Raw genomic sequence first — 16,396 nt, forward strand, 5'->3', positions numbered from 1 at the left:
GCACACATGCAGATTCAGTGCTGGGTCCCCTCCATGACCTTGCCTCTCTTCCTGGAGGGGCACAGAGTACCTGTCCTCCTCTGCTCACCCCTGGTGTGGCCAGCCTGCAGCTGAAAACGATTGGAATGGTGGTGCCAACCTCTGGACACCAGCTTGACCTCCTGGGGGCAAAGCCCCTCTGCCCGAAGCAATAACAACAGCTCCAGCAGACCCTGCCTTCTTCCCAGCGCTGTCTCCGTGCTCACTGGAGTTTCCTTCTCTGACCCTGAATCCAGCTCACTGGTGAACAGGAGACCACCCAGATGAAAGCCTTTCTGCTTTTCTTTCCTGTAGCCACCCCAGCCCCAGACCACACCCTGGTTCAGCCCCACCATTGGGATATGGACCCTGCGCTGTGTTGGCTCCTTTGGGTGCGTCCAAGGGCTGGCCAAGCCAGGGTCACTGCAAGTACCTGAGGCATCTGGGCAGGTGCCAGGAGTGGAGCTGGGCTGAAGAGCATCCTGGGGGCCCTGGTGCCCCTCCAAACCACAGAGGCACACCCCAGGAGCACTGCCTTTCAGTGCAAGCTGAGTGCCGCAGGGGGGAGGGAGGGAGGGTCCTGTGGGAGCGGCACCTGGCAGCCAAGCTTCTGCTGCCCTCTGCTGTACGCTGGGAACAGAGGGCTCTGAGATGTTAGGCTGGTAGGGAAGGCACAGGGCAGGGAGTCTCTTCCCTGTGCCCAGACTGTGTGGGGACCTCCAGGTAGGAGGATGCCCAGGGGCACTTGGGGACAATGCTCTGATTCACTTGCTTCAAATAAAAAGTTTCCACCCCATTGACGGCTCCCAGGTATCCGATGGTGATGGTGAGCGGCACCTGTTTCCTTAAGAACAGAGCTGTGTTGTCTGTCCCTGCTGCTTGCAGGGGGCCAGCATCAGTTGCAGACCCCCTTCCTCCCTGCTCCCCTCCCTCTGAGGAGTGAGTAGCCGGTGCTGGGGTCAGAAGTTCATGGTGATGACGCTCAGGTGCTGGGTGAGTGTGACTCGTCTCCGTCACCTGGGGCTGACTCACGGCCAAGTGTTCCTTCTTGGAGATCACAGTCTTGGGGCCCGCTGGGACTGGAGGCTGTCCCTCGGTCAGGTCAAATCCAACCAACAGGGCCAAGGACAAGCTCAGCAGTCCGTCTCCTCTCCACCCCCCTCTGCTGGACAAATATGTGTCATCGCTGCCACCCTCGGCCCTGGGTGTGAGATTTCAAGCAAGTCGACTGATTTCTCTAAGCTGAGCTTCTCCTTCTGTAAAGTAAATAATAAAACCTACTTTGTCCGATCCTGATTCTGCCACTTACTAGCTTGGAGGTCTCAACCATATTCCTTCGCCTATTTGTATCTCAGTTTCCTCATCTGGAAAATGTGGATAATCGTGCTACCTATGTGAGAGGGTTAAAATGAGATTTGAATGCATCAGATTTATAATGTGTTAATATATGTAAGGCTTAGAATCGTGTGTCTGGCACAGAACTAAGATTTTTTTTTTTTTTTTGATTGTAGGACTCTAGGAGATACCCAGGTGGCTCAGAGAAGGCTGCTTTGTGGGCGAGGAGAAGGTTGATCTTTGGGGAGACCTTCTGTCTGTGGATTAGGGTTCCTGACCTATCTTCAGTCTCAGAGCCCCTGTACCCTACATCTTACCTTTAGCCTCAGATGCCCACTCCTCATAATAGGGAATCTCATAGGTGATGTGTTTGGGTTTCCACCTCCTAAAACCACAGTCACGTGCTCTTGACTTAGCAGGTATCTCTTGGGACCCCCCCAGCCACACTGTCCTGGGAATGCCTTCCTGCTTTCTCAAATGGGGAATGGGCCCTCACGCTGTGCCAGGGAGAGGTTGCCAGGGAAAGAGGGTTGGGTCTCCCAGACATGTTGGCACTCTGTTGCCCGGTAGAAAGATAAACATCACTGTGATTGTCACTTCCCCCAGGGCACCCGCCAGGGTTGGGAGACACTTCTCCCCCTGAATGCCCAGCTTTCTGCACGTGGGGAATGGAGCCCACCGTATACCTGCCTGGTCACCTGCCAGAGGTGGGTCATCATATGTCCAGAGAGCTGCTTAGCAACTCAGTGTAACCGGGTGACTGTGTCAACAGCTCAGGACCAATGGGCGTGACAGGCAGAGTCCACTCACTGCCAAAGCCCAGGAGGGTGACCCCCTCAGCTGTCAGCCTCACGCCCCTCCGTGCTCTCAGTAGCAGACCTCTCACATCTTGTCCCTTAGATTTTTCCAAGCACAGTCATCGGGACCAAGAGTCTCCATGTGAGAGACGTTCCCGCTGGGTTGGCTTAGAGTGGGCACAGGGGAGCTCCTCTCCAGCGAATGGGGGTAAAGTGAGGCCTGTGATGCTGAGGTCAGGTGACTCTGGAAGGCAGCGAAGGTGGGGGAGGGGAGGCAGTTCTGCAGCAGGTACCAAAGGCCCGAGGCTCACATGCACACAGTCAGCCCAGGTACCCTAACTTCTGGAGGAATGGATGTCCATTCCCTTTTCTGTACCCCCTGCTCCTCCTGAGCTGTCCAGAGGGTCAGTCATATCCTTTTGCTCCAAGGAGACAAGGATACTTTTCACCTTCATTACAATGTCTGTGTCCAGAGATGGATGGTGGCCGGGACCTTCCTGAGGGGATCCTAGCCCTGGGTGGTTCTTGTTCCTCCAAACTAGGGTGGGAGCTAGGGCCAATGTGAGGAGGTGATTAGGTGGGGGGAGGGAGGCATCAGGGCCTTGGGGGAGTTTCTCCTGTGGGCCAGGTTCACTGCAAGCTCTCCCACTCAGCAACACCAATAAAACTGATGATGATAATTATGACTATATAATCACTGAGTGTTTATTTATTCCCAAGAAGCCTCCTTTCCCTCCATCATTAGCTATTCCATCCTTTTGATAGATGGTGAGTGTTAACTGTAGCTCTAATAATAACTGCCCAAGTTTTCCACCCCCACGCTCTGGGCAGCTCTGCTGTCACCCTCACCTCAGCCCTACGAGGCAGAAGGGAACCTGTGCGGGGTGCGGGGGGGATGATGCGCTCCCCATTTTCAGAGGGAGGAATGAGGCACCTAGCAGAAGAGGTACAAAGAATGCAGCCCCACGTGGAAAGTTGTAGAAGCAGCAACGTTTGCCTTCTCTTTTTTTTTTTTAATTACTTTTTATTGGAGTATAGCTGATTTACAATATTGTAAGCCTTTTCTTTTGAGCCTCTCACCTTCTTCCAGATACACACCTTCCTCCTAGAGGAGCTTTTCCATTCCCTGTCCCCTCCCAGGGCTGCCCTCAGAAGACTGATTAATCTAAGCATTTTTTTTGTGTGTGTGTGGTACACGGGCCTCTCACTGTTGTGGCCTCTCCCGGTGCGGAGCGTAGGCTCAGCGGCCATGGCTCACGGGCCCAGCCGCTCCGCGGCATGTGGGATCCTCCCGGACCGGGGCACGAACCCGCGTCCCCTGCATTGGCAGGCGGACTCTCAACCACTGCGCCCTCTAAGCACTTATTTATCGTTCGCCATCAGGTGTCGTTGGGCAAGTTACTTTCCACCATTGAGCCTATTTCCTAAATGGTAAAAAAAAAAAAAAAAAAAAAAAAAAAAAGGATCTTTGTAAAGATCAAGTCTCTGCGCTCAAAAATGCACTACAAAATGGCAGTCGTTGATACTGTTAAGGTCTCAGGGATATCTGTGTTCTTGACTCTCGGAAATAGGTGGGATTTCAAACTTTGGGGGAAGAAGATATGGGGGGCTGGGGACTCCACCCAGAATCTTTCAAATCAGCCTGCCCAAGGATGTGGGCTCTGGAAAGGTATCCCAGAGAGAAGTCAACTCCTGAAGCCCACTCTTCAGCAGGGTGAGCGGGATGGGGGTGATGAGTCCCTCAGGTTCTCTCCCCTCCACGTCCTCCCCACTTTTCCTCCAGGTCACCTCAGCATCTCTGAGGCGCTTGAGGCGCTTACTGATCTCCCGACCTAGTGCTATAAGACCCGGATTTGCTGGTGCCCAGCCAAACCTTCTAGTTCTCACCTGAGCCTCTAACGGGGGACGTCGACCCATCTCATGCCCATTCCCATTTCACAGAAGGAGAAAACGAGGCAAAAGAGGGGAGCTAGTGAAGATCCGCGAAAACTCTGGACTCCAGATTTCCTTCATTTCTTTCTTCCCCCGTCGCACTTTTTTTTAAAATTTATTTAATTAATTTATTTTTGGCTGCATTGGGTCTTCATTGCTGCGCGCGGGCTTTCTCCAGTTGTGGAGAGCGGCGGCTACTCCTCGTTGCGGTGCGCGGGTTTCTCATTGAGGTGGCTTCTCTTGTTACGGAGCACGGGCTCTAGGCACGCGGGCTTTAGTAGTTGTGGCTCGCGGGCCCTAGAGCGCAGGAGTTGTGGCGTACGGGCTTACTTGCTCCGCGGCATGTGGGATCTTCGCGGACCAGGGCTTGAACCCGTGTCCCCTGCACTGGCAGGCGGATTCTTAATCACTACCCCACTAGGGAAGTCCGCACCTTTTTGTTTCCGCTTCCTACCCCCAAATCTTTCCCATTTGGAGGGCTACTCAACCTACGGTCCCCATCCACCAGTCGGAGGCGCATCGCCACTTTAAGGGGCAGGCCTCTCACCTCCCTGACCTCGCCCCGCCCCCTCCGCGGCCGCACTGCGCCTGCGCCACGCGCCGGAGACCTGGGGTTGGGCAGGGCCCAGTTCCGTGCAACTTTCAAGTGAGTTGCAAACTCCGCCCCGAGGACTGTGCAGGTGTCCTGGCGCACTGGGGCCGTGGGTACCCGCACGAACGCAAGCTGCGACCAGCCACCTCTGGCTCGGGACCCACAGAGCCCCCGGCAAGGGCCGAACGCCTGGTTCTCCGGGGCAGGAAGTGCGGATCGGAGCGTAACTGCCTGAGCGGCGGGGCGGAAGAGCGTGCCAGCCGGTACCGGCTCCCAACTCAGTTCCTGCTTGCCCCGGCCCGCTGGTCTCCCCATTCTTCAGGCTTCCAGCACTGAGGAGTCAGTGGGCGGTGGGCTCCGCCTCCACCAAGGGGCAGCCCGAGCGCCCCTGTGGTTTCCACACCTCCACTGTTGATCCCATCCCAGCGCAGGCGTGAGCGTCCCTCTGCGCGTCTTCCTGGAGGGATCTCCCTTCGCTCCCGAGACTGCAGGATGGTGTCCTGGATGATCTGTCGCCTGGTGGTGTGAGTATGGCCGCTCAAATACCCTCTCTATCCCTGGATGTCAGCCCGCCCCTGGAGTGGAAGCTGGGAATGTCTGGTGGAAAAGGGGGCTTTTCTGAGCTATGTCACACCTTTCCCCTCCCTCCAACATTCACCGCAAGGCTTAAGGGACCTGCGGGCCTGCACAAGGCATTGGGCACCATGTGCTTGTCCCCTCGCACTCAAGCCTACTTGGCTGATGGCGACCCCCTGCAGTCACACACGTACTGCAGGCAGGTGAGTGGGACGGAGGACCACAGGCCGGCCAGCCACCCCTTGGCAAACACAGGATGTGGCACGTTGTGGGCAGAGAATCCAGGTGCCGGCTTCCCAGCTGAGCAGTCAGTCACGTGACTCACCACCCTGGCCCCAGCTTGCCCACTCTGTCCTACTCCTCACCTGGCTGGAATATCCTTGCCTGCAACCTGGCAGTGCCAGGTCTGGTGGCCCTGGGCCTGATTGCACGTCCAGGGGAGGGAACAGCCTGCCTGGGTGCTCTCATGGCTCAGAAGCCTGCCTCCCACTCACCTTGTGGAGTGGCTGTCTGTGCTCTCGCGGCATCATGCACCCATGGGCCACTCGTGCAGGCCTGGGCAGGCTTGGGATGTTTGTAAACAGCAGGGTGGGGAGGCGGCCTCCAGGGCACTGACTCAGGTGCAGGTCGCGCAAGCCAAGCGGGAAGAACAGGGCAGGCACTGCCACCTGGAACGTGGGGTGCAGGGGAGGCCGCCGCCTGGCAGGGGCGTGGGGAGTGGCGCCCCTCACACTCTCCTTCTGCTCTGGGGGCTGCTCTTCAGGCTGGTGTTTGGGATGCTGTACCCAACTTATGCTTCCTACAAGGCTGTGAAGACCAAGAACATTCGTGAATATGTGAGTGCGGGGGTGGGCAGGAGGGCTCAGCTCAGGTGGGGGGACCACAGCCTTGGGGGTGTGGTAGGATTTGGCGAGGTGGGCGAGTCTGAGCTGGCCTCCCTTTCCTCCAGGGGTACAATCTGGTGGCGTACCCTGGAGCAGAGTGGGTGTGGATGGAGGATGGGCTCTTGGGATTCTTTGCAGGATCTTGTGGGTGCAGCCTGTTGGGGTGGGTACAGGAATGAGTGGCGGCTTCTCAGAGGCAACTTTCTAAGGCCAGCCAGGTGCCAGGGGAATGCAGTGGGACGGGCTTTCTGGAATCTCGGGGCTGGGTCAGCCCGGGACAGGGGATTTGGCACGGCAGGCGCAGCTGCTGGCCTCTGACCTCTCTGCCCGCCCCTCCCCGCCCAGGTCCGTTGGATGATGTACTGGATCGTCTTTGCACTCTTCATGGCAGTGGAGACCTTCACAGACGTCTTTATTTCCTGGTATGGGCACTGGGGTTCTGTGGGCTGCGGGGAGGGGGTGGTCCTCCCTGGCCTGGCTCCCGGGCGGACCTTACCCGCTCTGCTCTGACAGGTTCCCTTTCTACTACGAGATCAAGATGGCCTTTGTGCTGTGGCTGCTTTCGCCCTATACCAAGGGGGCCAGCCTGCTTTACCGCAAGTTCGTCCACCCATCCTTGTCTCGCCATGAGAAGGTACCGCAGCGGGAGGCAGGGCGGGCAGTGTAGGAGTGGGTGTGAGGCGAAGAGCCCTGGACTTGCAGCTCAAGACACTGGGGACACCTAGGCTCTAATCCCAGTCCTACTGCTGTTTAGCCATGGGGCCTTGACAGAGCCTAGCCTTCCTCCTCTTCTGGGAAAATCAAATGGGGACACATGTGAATGACCTTTAGGAGGTGTGAAACACCGGCTGGAAGTTGGTTTGGGCATGGTGGGGGGAGGCTGGAGCACGGCCGATCATTGAGGTGTAGGATCCGGTGAGTGGATGGGGAACCCTGTGCTCTGTGGGTGGGGTGGGCTGTGAGGCGTGGCTCCCAGTGATTTCTCTGGGCCACAGAGGAGTGACTAGGGCTGTGCGCCTGAGCTTCCCCCCCCCCACACCGTGTCCGCAGGAGATCGACACCTACATCGTGCAGGCCAAGGAGCGCAGCTACGAGACGGTGCTCAGCTTTGGGAAGCGGGGCCTCAACATTGCCGCCTCGGCTGCTGTGCAGGCAGCCACCAAGGTGCCCTGGGCCCCAGCCCTCCCCCCTCCCCACCCCCACCCCCAGGGCCTTTTGAGCGAGTCCAGCTGTCTGTCAGGGAGCCGAGAGATCGCAGCTGTCCAGGCCGGGGGAACAGGGGCGAGAGGTGGCAGGTGGGGCGTTGGCAGGAGCACAGAGCTGGAAGTTCAGACTTCCCTGGCTGACACTGACCGTGAGCGGCTGCTCTTGGGCCCTAGGCCCTACCTTCTTGCTGGCGCCACAGAGGCACAGGGCTAGGAGGTTGCCGTGTTTTTTTCGGTTCTGAGGCCTGTGCCCCAGGAATTGCTTGCAGGTCAGCCTTGATTTTCCTGGGCAGCTCCCCTGGTTGAGGCCCCTTCTTGCCAGGAGCCCTGCCCCCCTCCGTCAGGCGGTGCAGCTGATCCCACTCTCTTGCAGAGTCAGGGCGCACTGGCCGGAAGGCTGCGGAGCTTCTCCATGCAGGACCTGCGCACCATCTCCGATGCCCCCGCCCCCACCTACCAGGATCCCCTCTACCTGGAGGACCAGGTACCCCACCGCAGGCCACCCATCGGTGAGTGGACAGAGGAAGCCAGAGCTGTCCCGAGAGGGATGGCTTCCTCCAGGCCAGCTGTGGCTCCCCCCAGGGCCAGAGGAAAGCCTGGCTCAGCTGGCCTTCAGACTGTGTCCGTGCCCAGCTTTGCCTCCCGGCCTCCCTCTCCTCCACAACAGGGTACCGGTCAGGGGGCCTGCAGGACAGTGACACCGAGGATGAGTGTTGGTCAGACACAGAAGTGGTCCCCCAGCCATCAGCACGGCCCCGAGAGAAGCCTCTGGGCCGTACCCAGAGTCTGCGTGTGGTCAAGAGGAAGCCGCCGGTGCGGGAGGTCGGTGGTGAGGAAGGCACAAGGGGAGCGAGCTGCCCTGGTGGCCGCCTCAGCCCGGATCTCTCACGGGGTGCCTGCTCTCTCTCCCCACAGGGCACCACGCGCTCCCTGAAGGTTCGGACGAGGAAAAAGACCACGCCTTCAGACATGGACAGCTAGGGCCTACGGAGCCTGGCCCGGTCTTACCTCGTGCCCTGCAGGGCATTGGGACTGTTTGGAGGGGACCTCTGGCTGCACATCTGGCCTGCCTGCACCAGCTGCCCGGGTGCTGCCCTCCTGACTCTTGCTGTCGGTTACAGGCCATGTGTGGGGCTGCACCCACGATGCACCAAAGCAGGCCGGGCTCAGGGTTTTATTTATTGTCTTCCTCGCCGCTCTGCCTTCCCAGGTGTGGAACCAGAGCCCTCCCCAGCCCCCTGGAAAACGAAACCCAAAGCCCACCCAGCTGTGTTCGTTCCTTCCTGTCCTTCCGAGTACTTCACAGCCTTCTCCAAGGCCAAGTGTGTGTCCTGGTTGTTTGGTTTGTGTTGGTGAATGAGGCCAGGTTTGCGGAAGTTTTGATAAATAAATGCGTCAAAGTGCCCTGTATCTTCTGGTTTGTAGCCCCGGTCCTCACAGCACGTGTTATTAAACAGCCTGCCCCAGGGCAGTCTGGGCCTGGTGCTAAAAGGCCAGACAGACTGCCAGAGGGGCCCAGTGTTCCGGGGCAGGTAGCCATCGACAGATTGTTGCGATGCGGCAAGTACTATTATGGAAAGCTCTTGGGGACCTCTGAGAACACGGATGGGAGAGTGGCGGGGAGGGGGGCGCGGGGGGGCAGTCCAGGGTCTAAGAATGCAATCCGGAGGGGATGGGATCAGGCCTTGACGGGAAGTAGAAACCAGTGGGAGCGAAGGTGTGGAGGGACCTCAGGCAGCACGATAATCTCATGGGGATTAGCTAAAGCTGTGCGGAAGATGAGGGCTGGGGAGGCCGATTTCCTCCAAGGGCCTGCCAGGCCTCTAGGCAGCTCCCGGTGCATCGAGTTCGTAAACACTTAGGTTGACGGGAGCTTTGCACCTCTGCGGAGTGGCCGTGAGAGGGCAGCAGCTGCCAGGGTCTGGGCTGCCCCCAGCTTCCAGGTCAAGGAGGGCGGGGCTTGGAGGCTGGCCTGTCAGCTAGCTGGCTGGAGGGATGATGCAGGACTCTGGCCCGGCCTCCAAAGGCCCTCCCTGCTGCTCGTGGTCATTGGTCATCAGCCAGTCCCATCCACGAATCTCCTCTGTTCTGAGACCCAGGCTGTTTGCTGGCTCCACTCCATCCCCTACTCTAATCCCTGGGGCAGCCAGTGCCCAACCCTGCCCTCTCCTGCCCCTGGATGCTGGTCTTACTGTACTGTCCCCGGGCTGCTCCCCTCTCCCACCCACATGCCTCCTCTTCTTTCCCGCTTTCGATTAAGTCAAGAGATGGGTGAGAGTGTCGGGTAGGAAGAGGGGAAATGGGGTGGTCACCCGGAGTGACCTGAGGAGTGTGGATTAACTCTGGGTATGGGGATTATCCGAGTTTATTTGGGAGAAGTACTTAATCTGCTGGGTGGCTTAGCTCCTCACGGATTGGTGTTCAATGACTTCCTATCTTGGTGTTCCCTTGCATCATGGGGTTGATTTATCTCTTCATTTATTCATTCAAAAATCTCTATTGAGCATCTCCCAGGTACCAGGCATGTTTCAAGAAACTGGGGATGCAAAGTCAAGTGAGAGCTAGCACCTAGAATGTGGCTGCCCCAGCAGGGGCTACTCTGAGCCCCTGACATATATTAATTTAATACTCACAACAATCTCATGAGGTACATACTATGATTATAATCTCCATTTCACAAATGGGAAAACAGGCACCGAGAGGGCAAGTAATTTGCCCGAGGTCACACAGCTAGTAAGTGGCAGAGTTGGGCTTGGAAACCAGGCAGTCTGGCTCCAGAGTCAGTGTACTTAACCACTGTGCAGAACTAGAGTAAATGAGAAAGTTTCTTGCCTGGGAGGCAAGGAGAAGGAAACTAGCAGTTATCCAACATTGATTCTGGGGACTTCCCTGGTGGCGCAGTGGTTAAGAATCCGCCTGCCAATGTAGGGGACACAGGTTCGCGCCCTGGTCCAGCAAGATCCCACATGCTGTGGAGCAACTAAGCCTATGCGCCACAGCTACTGAACCTGCGCTCTAGAGCCCATGAGCCACAACTACTGAGCCCATGTGCCACAACTACTGAAGCCCGTGCACCTAGAGACCGTGCTCTGCAACAAGAGAAGCCACTGCAATGAGAAGCTTGCACACCGCAGTGAAGAGTAACCCCTGCTCGTCTCAACTAGAGAAAGCCCGTGTGCAGCAACAAAGACCCAACGCAGGCAAAAATAAATAAATTTATAAAGAAACATTGATTGTTTGTCTGACCTCGTGTTGGGCATTTTAAATAGATGATTTCCTTAAATCCTCCCGTCAAGCCTGTCAGGTCGGGGTTATAGCCATTTTACAGATGGAAGAACTGAGACTTGGAGAGGTGAAGCAACTTGTCCATGATTGTGCTGTCTGTGGGTCAGGGCCCCATCTCCTGATGCAAGTCTGTCCAGAAGTCGCCTTGGTGGGGGTGGAATGGCAGAATCCACACCCCTGAACCGAGAGAGAAAAACAGAGGAGTGTGTGATAAATGGACAAAATGAGATAAAAACTGAAAGCGGGGAGCAGCTGAGGGAGGCCTGAAGGTGCCGGCTGGTGAGGGAGTTTTCCTGGGAGCTGGGCTTCACCAGCCCTCATTCCTTGGATGGGGCCTTACAGTGACAGGCAGGGTCACTTGGGCCCCGGGGCTGAATCAGAGATGGTCCCTGATGGCTGTCTTAGCCCCAGCCTCCTGGCTAGCCTGGCTGCCCCGCTGCTCCTATTTCTATCTGCAGAACGCGCAGAACGCATCGCTTTCATTCCAACGTTGGCCTCCAGGCCTTTGCTGCACTGTGTGCATCCCCTGTGCTCCCAAGAGTCTTCCATCCAGGCCGATGCGGCCTTCCTTCATGATCTGCTTTCTCCAAGAATCCTCCCCTGACTCCAACCCCCCCTGAGGATCCTGAGGCTCCTGACCTCTGGCCCACTCACCCTGTCCTGGGGGCACGATGCCGTGGGCTGTGCTCATGTGCCCGTCGCCCCCTCCGCTCCCTGACCAACCAGACTCCCCTAGGCCCCAATTGCTACTTGCTCCCCACCTCATCAGTCTGGACTCTCTCATGTCTCCATGCTCTTCTCCTGTCCCTGCAACACTCTGTCCTATTCCTATTTGCCCTCTGAACCCCACTCAGACATCACCTCCTCCAGGAAGCCCTCTGTAACCTTCCCTTTGCCCTTGGGGTTGATTGCTCACCTAGACCACGCTGTCTCTGTGCTTGCATGGACTTCTATTTTTGCCTTGAGCACATCGTATTTCCCTCCCCACTACATTGTGACTTCATAATGAATAGATTTGTGTCTTACTTTTGTATCCTGGCCTGGAGCAAATGGTGGTTTAGACCAAGTGAAATATTGTAGTACGTGGTGAAGTACTCATTCCCTCATTTCTGAGCTAAGCATCACCCCCTCTGTGATGCTCCCCTGATTTTTCCAGGCTGGGACTGGAAACGTTGTTAACGTTTGTTAATATGCCCGACTCCAATCATTACCTGCAGTGCCCAGCACAGGGCCTAACACCTAAGGTGCTTCAGGGAATGTTTGCTGGTAAAAGAACATGGACCAAGTGAGCAGAAGCTCCTCGAGGCCGGGGATGACTTTGTACATTCATCTTTGTACCCTGCATCTCCTTGGTGGCCATCACAGAGCCTTGAATATGCCCAGGTCTCTATAACACGTTTGGCGAATGTCTGCTGCAGTTGTTTGGATTCCAAGACATCCTGGGGCCAGAAGGGAAGGGGCAAGGAGAATTCCAAGTTCTGGACGAGCACATGTGATCCCGAGACTGGGGCATTGGGTGTGGGCTGGGCTTCCCTCAGAGCCTGCCCTGTCCCTCTGAGAATCACTGACACATCTGCCCAGCACCATTTCCCTCTGCATGGGGTTACTGGCCCAGCCCATGCCCTCTCTGGCCTGGCTCCTAGGGGAAGGTTAGGCCTTCCTCTGGCCTACTCATGGCCCCCCACCTTCTATTACTCACCAGTGTGCCCACTGTCTTCCCAGGCAGAATCACGCCGGGCACTGGTAGGGAGATGAAGAGCCTAGGCTAGTCCCCTTGGAAGCACGCACCTTTGCTTGGCCCAGGTACCAGCCCTGCCTGATTTGCGCTCGCTCTGTCCTCCCCATCCATCTTGCCTGCTTCTGAGGGATGCCCCCATTGCCTCCGAGTTCCCAGGAGCAGGTGGCCCCTCATTCCCAGCCCTCCCTTCTCCCTCCTCCCCACAGCCCAGCTGTCCCTTGGACCTTTCTGGTGGCTCCTCTCTTTCCCTACCTCTTCGGCCCCTCCCGGTCCCGGTCCCCCTTCCCTACTCTGGCCTCCAGGTGCACTAGCCCCACTGCTGCATTTTTCGCTGCCGCTCTGGGCGGCAGCAGCGTGGTTAGCCTCTTGTTTCAACACAGCCCTGGCCCAGGCTGAGTTGGGGTGTCATGACTGGCACTGCCCCACCCTTTACGGGGTTGAGGAGGTGAGCACTCCGGCTCTCGCCCCCTTGTCCCCCGCCCAGCATCAGGGACTGGGATGCCCTATAGCTGGGTAGGCGTAGAAGCCCCGGCAGGAGGATGAGGCCCGCTGCTTAGGAATTCCCCGGGGGCCAGAGCTGGGTTACTAGGCAGAAGGTCCTGAGCCCGGGGTGGAATGAGGTAGCTTTCTCTACCAGGGTGGCTGGATTGCAGGGGAGGGAAGGTTGGGTGAAAGGAGAAGGGGCATTGGTGAGGTGCAGACTGAGAAGAGGAACTAGGTCAGAGATGTGGGTGGGTGGGTGAGAGGGGAGGGGGCATCTGCCACGGAGCTTCCTCCTGGCTCCAGAAGCATCTCCACACTTCCCTGCCTCTGCCCTTCTCCCCAGGTCCTGGGAGAATTCTCCCCGGTATTCCCCCTCCCCCATGCCCCCGCCCCAGGCGTTGCCACAAGGGTGGGGGTGGGGTGGGGGGAGGCCAGCCTCAGCTGTCTGAAGGATGGAGGGGCTGGGGAAGTAGGGCTAGGTGCCCAGACGGCCGCGTGTGTGGGAGGGGATGTCCTCAGATGCCCTCCACCCGGCAGTCCCCGCTCTGACGTGTGGGTGCCCCCCCTCTCCCTGCCCGGATTAGTGGCAGCTTGGCCTGACTCTCCGGGGCTCCTTTCCCCGCCCCCGCCTGCTGCCCTCCCCTGGGCAGGGGGCTGCTCCGCCCGAAGGGCACTTGTGCTTGCCCAGGTAAGGGGCTCTGGGGACAGCGTGAGGGCAGCTGGCTCAGGAGTGCTGCTGCGCGTGTCAGCGGGAACGTGTGTATCAGTGTGTGTGTGTCAGTGCTCTTGAGGGGTCGTTGCGGGGCCGGAGCGGACCCACGTGAGTCTGGGGGTGCTGGTCACCTCGCCTGTGTCCACGGATCCGGCACCGTGTCCACACGTTGCGTGGCTTTCCTTCTGTTTGTGTCTCTGTGTGGCTCCTCAGATCTGCTCTGTCCTCAGGCACAGAACGGCCGGCTCCAAGGGCTCCGTGGGCCTGTGGCATGGGCTGTAGAGCAGGATGGGGAGCTGGGCGAGGGTGGAAAGGGGTTCCTTCCCCCGCCACCCCAATCCCCCCACGACCCCCTGGGCATTTTAGGAGCCTGTCCTGAGAATCCTGGTCTAGTCCAGAGACAGTGATCTCAACTAGAAAGACTGGGCAAAGGGGGTGGGGGGAGGTGTCTGTCCCACTCCCCTGGGGCTGTCCCCATCCCCTCGGGGCCTGGACAGCCCAGGCTCCCACCCTGCCCTGCCCAGCCTCTTCTAGGCCTCAAGCCGCAGGAATCTCCCCCTGGAATCTCCCACAAGTTTTGGCTGCCAGAGGACACAGATGGGGGACTACAGGCACACCCCAGCCCTCCATCCACATCCTGGAGCCAGCCTGGGAGCGGAAGGCTGGGGCTTGGGGCTTGGGGCCTGCAGTCTGGGTTAGACCCTCCAGGATCACTTCCCCTGGCACACTCAGGTCCAGGTCACCCCTCGGGGAGCTGGAGGAGGAAGGGAGTGTTAATAACTCAGTCATGTAAACAACCCCTACCAGCCTGCCCTGTCACAGAACCGGCCTCTGGGGGAAGGTGAAGGGGCCAGGAGAATCTGTGCCAACATGACCTAAGTCTTGCCTGGTGCCGACCCCTTCAGGCCTCCTCTCCTCAGCACCCCTCCTCTTCTCCTCAACCGGTAAAAGGATCCCGGCCGCCCCTCCAGTCCCTGGAAGGGCGCCACCCTCATGGCTTCCTGCTCCAGGGATGGTGGTGTGACCTGGGACAAGGCTAGAGGCGTCCAAAACCTCATCCCTTCGATGGAATGGGGGTGGGTGGGTGGTGCTCTCTGTCCCGGGCTGGGTGAAGGCAGGCCAAGGATGGCTTCCACAGGGAGGCAGGGGAGTCACGGGGTGGGACGTGGGTGCCTGAGGGGAAGGGAAGCGCCCGTTGGGCGTGTGGGTTTCTGTGTGTGTCTGAATCTGTCTGTGTGTGTCTGAATCTGTCTGTGTCTGTGCTCTGGAACCACCCTCGCAGAAGGGCCAGGATGCTTCCTCGGGTGGAGGGTGCCCTGCTTTCCCATTTCCTCTCCTCCTCTCTGCTCCCTCCCAGGAGCCACTCCCATGGGCTCCTCTCCAGGGCGGGCCTGGAAACACTAGGAGCACGGGATGGCGCAGACCCCCAGGACACGGGGCTGGAGCAGGTGGTGGAGCGCATCTGGTCCCACTTCCTCTCTGGACGATTGGTGAAACTGGGGCCCTTAGACCAGGAACAGACTAGAGCCTAGACCCTTCTAGGACACTGTGCCCTGGGAGGGGGCTTGCGTCTGGAACGGTGAAGAGCAGCTTGGCCAGATGAGGAACCGGGCAGGGCAGACCTGGGCCAGCGTGTGTGCCCGCGTGCCAGAGCTGGAGAGGATCAAGAGCCAGTGGTCCAGAAAGCACGGGGTGGCTGGCGTGGGTCACAGCGCCCATCATTGACCCGTGAGAACTCGACTGCCCCTGCCAGCTCTGGCACTGACCCCTCCCAGCAGCCCTGCCCTGGCACCCCTGGGGGCACCCCGCCCCATCGTGGCCTGGTCCGGCCCCTCCCGCCCTTTGCTCCAGTTCCCGGGCTTGGCACCTATAGTGGGGGTGCTGCCCGCCTGCCAGGCTCCGGGGCCGGGCCCACGGGAGGGTGGGGCGGCTGGGAAGCTGGCACGCTGCCCCGGGGGAGCCTCTCTCGGCAGGCGCCCGGGTGCCGCGGGGGGGAGGGGGGAACAAAGGGCTCATTCTCCCCGTGCGCAGCCGGTGGCATCGCCGGGGCGTTGGCGGAAGCCCCCGGGGCCCGGGAGGGGGCAGGCCCAGGCGGGGCCGCCGAATCTCGGGCTCCTGTTTCCCCGCAGGGTGCTGGAGGAGGAAACCGGCGGAGCAGCTTCCCCACTCTCAGTTGCGCGTCTGGCGATGGCGATCAGAGGTGCTGCTGCGCTCTCCGCTGGGCACTCCCTCCATTAGCCGCGCCGCGCCGTGCTGCGCCGTAGCTGGTGCCTCTCTCCCGGGTCACGGGATCGGCCTCCCTTCCAGGCACGACCCCCTCCCCCGGCCCCTCGGCCTTTCCCCCCACTCCGCCATCTCCGACCCGGGGCGCGCGTTCCCCCCGGCCCGGCTCCCTCTCTCCCTCCGGGGGCACCCGCTCCCTAGCCCCGGCCCGGCCCTCCCCGCAGCGCAGCACGGAGTCTCGGCGTCCCATGGCGCAACCCACGGCCTCGGCCCAGAAGCTGGTGCGGCCGATCCGCGCCGTGTGCCGCATCCTGCAGATCCCGGAGCCCGACCCCTCCAACCTGCGGCCCTAGAGCGCCCCCGCCGCCCCGGGGGAAAGAGAGAGCCAGCGCGCTGAGCAGAGAGCGGGAGAACGAACGAGTTCTCGCCCGCCGGCCGGGAGGCCCCGGAACCAGCCCATGGGGAGAGGGCACCCGGCGTCGGCCACAAAGACCGCCGCCGCCCGCGCCGCGCCCGGCGCGTGAAGCCCAGGTAAGGGCCGAGAGGGGCGCCGGGCGCTCGCCTTCTGGGGACGCCCATAGCAGGGCATTTCTGAGCCGAGCCCGCGCCGCACGCA

The 16,396-nt window shown here is 59.5% G+C and overlaps 2 protein-coding genes across 3 annotated transcripts; both read left to right on the top strand.

The window, feature by feature from the left end:
* The first annotated feature begins 4,695 nt into the window (after nt 1-4,695).
* REEP4 (receptor accessory protein 4) lies at nt 4,696-8,530 on the top strand. 2 transcript variants are annotated; one of them, XM_079926473.1, is made up of 8 exons: nt 4,696-5,198; nt 6,014-6,086; nt 6,480-6,556; nt 6,648-6,768; nt 7,185-7,298; nt 7,713-7,848; nt 8,007-8,161; nt 8,255-8,530. In XM_079926473.1, the coding sequence occupies exons 1-8, from the start codon at nt 5,167-5,169 to the stop codon at nt 8,318-8,320; spliced, it is 774 nt and encodes a 257-aa protein (XP_079782599.1). In that variant the 5' UTR covers nt 4,696-5,166; the 3' UTR covers nt 8,321-8,530. The 2 variants fall into 2 exon arrangements, with proteins under 2 accessions (XP_079782599.1, XP_079782600.1); XM_079926474.1 differs by having other exon boundaries at nt 7,719-7,848.
* Nucleotides 8,531-15,892: 7,362 nt separating this feature from the next.
* On the top strand, nt 15,893-16,256 carry HRURF (HR upstream open reading frame). Its single transcript, XM_079926765.1, has one exon. The coding sequence runs from the start codon at nt 16,029-16,031 to the stop codon at nt 16,131-16,133; it is 105 nt and encodes a 34-aa protein (XP_079782891.1). The 5' UTR covers nt 15,893-16,028; the 3' UTR covers nt 16,134-16,256.
* Nucleotides 16,257-16,396: the final 140 nt, after the last annotated feature.

The sequence above is a fragment of the Stenella coeruleoalba genome (assembly GCF_951394435.1).
Source record: "Stenella coeruleoalba genome assembly, chromosome: 7".
Classification (NCBI taxonomy): domain Eukaryota; kingdom Metazoa; phylum Chordata; class Mammalia; order Artiodactyla; family Delphinidae; genus Stenella; species Stenella coeruleoalba.

Bases quoted from the DNA above. Each gene is read 5' to 3' on its own strand.
- REEP4 (XM_079926473.1), top strand. From the start codon at position 5,167: ATGGTGTCCTGGATGATCTGTCGCCTGGTGGT. The intron at 6,087-6,479 runs GTGAGTGCGGGG...CTCCCCGCCCAG, and splicing joins CCAAGAACATTCGTGAATAT to GTCCGTTGGATGATGTACTG. The intron at 8,162-8,254 runs GTCGGTGGTGAG...CTCTCCCCACAG, and splicing joins GGAAGCCGCCGGTGCGGGAG to GGCACCACGCGCTCCCTGAA.
- HRURF (XM_079926765.1), top strand. From the start codon at position 16,029: ATGGCGCAACCCACGGCCTCGGCCCAGAAGCTGGTGCGGCCGATCCGC.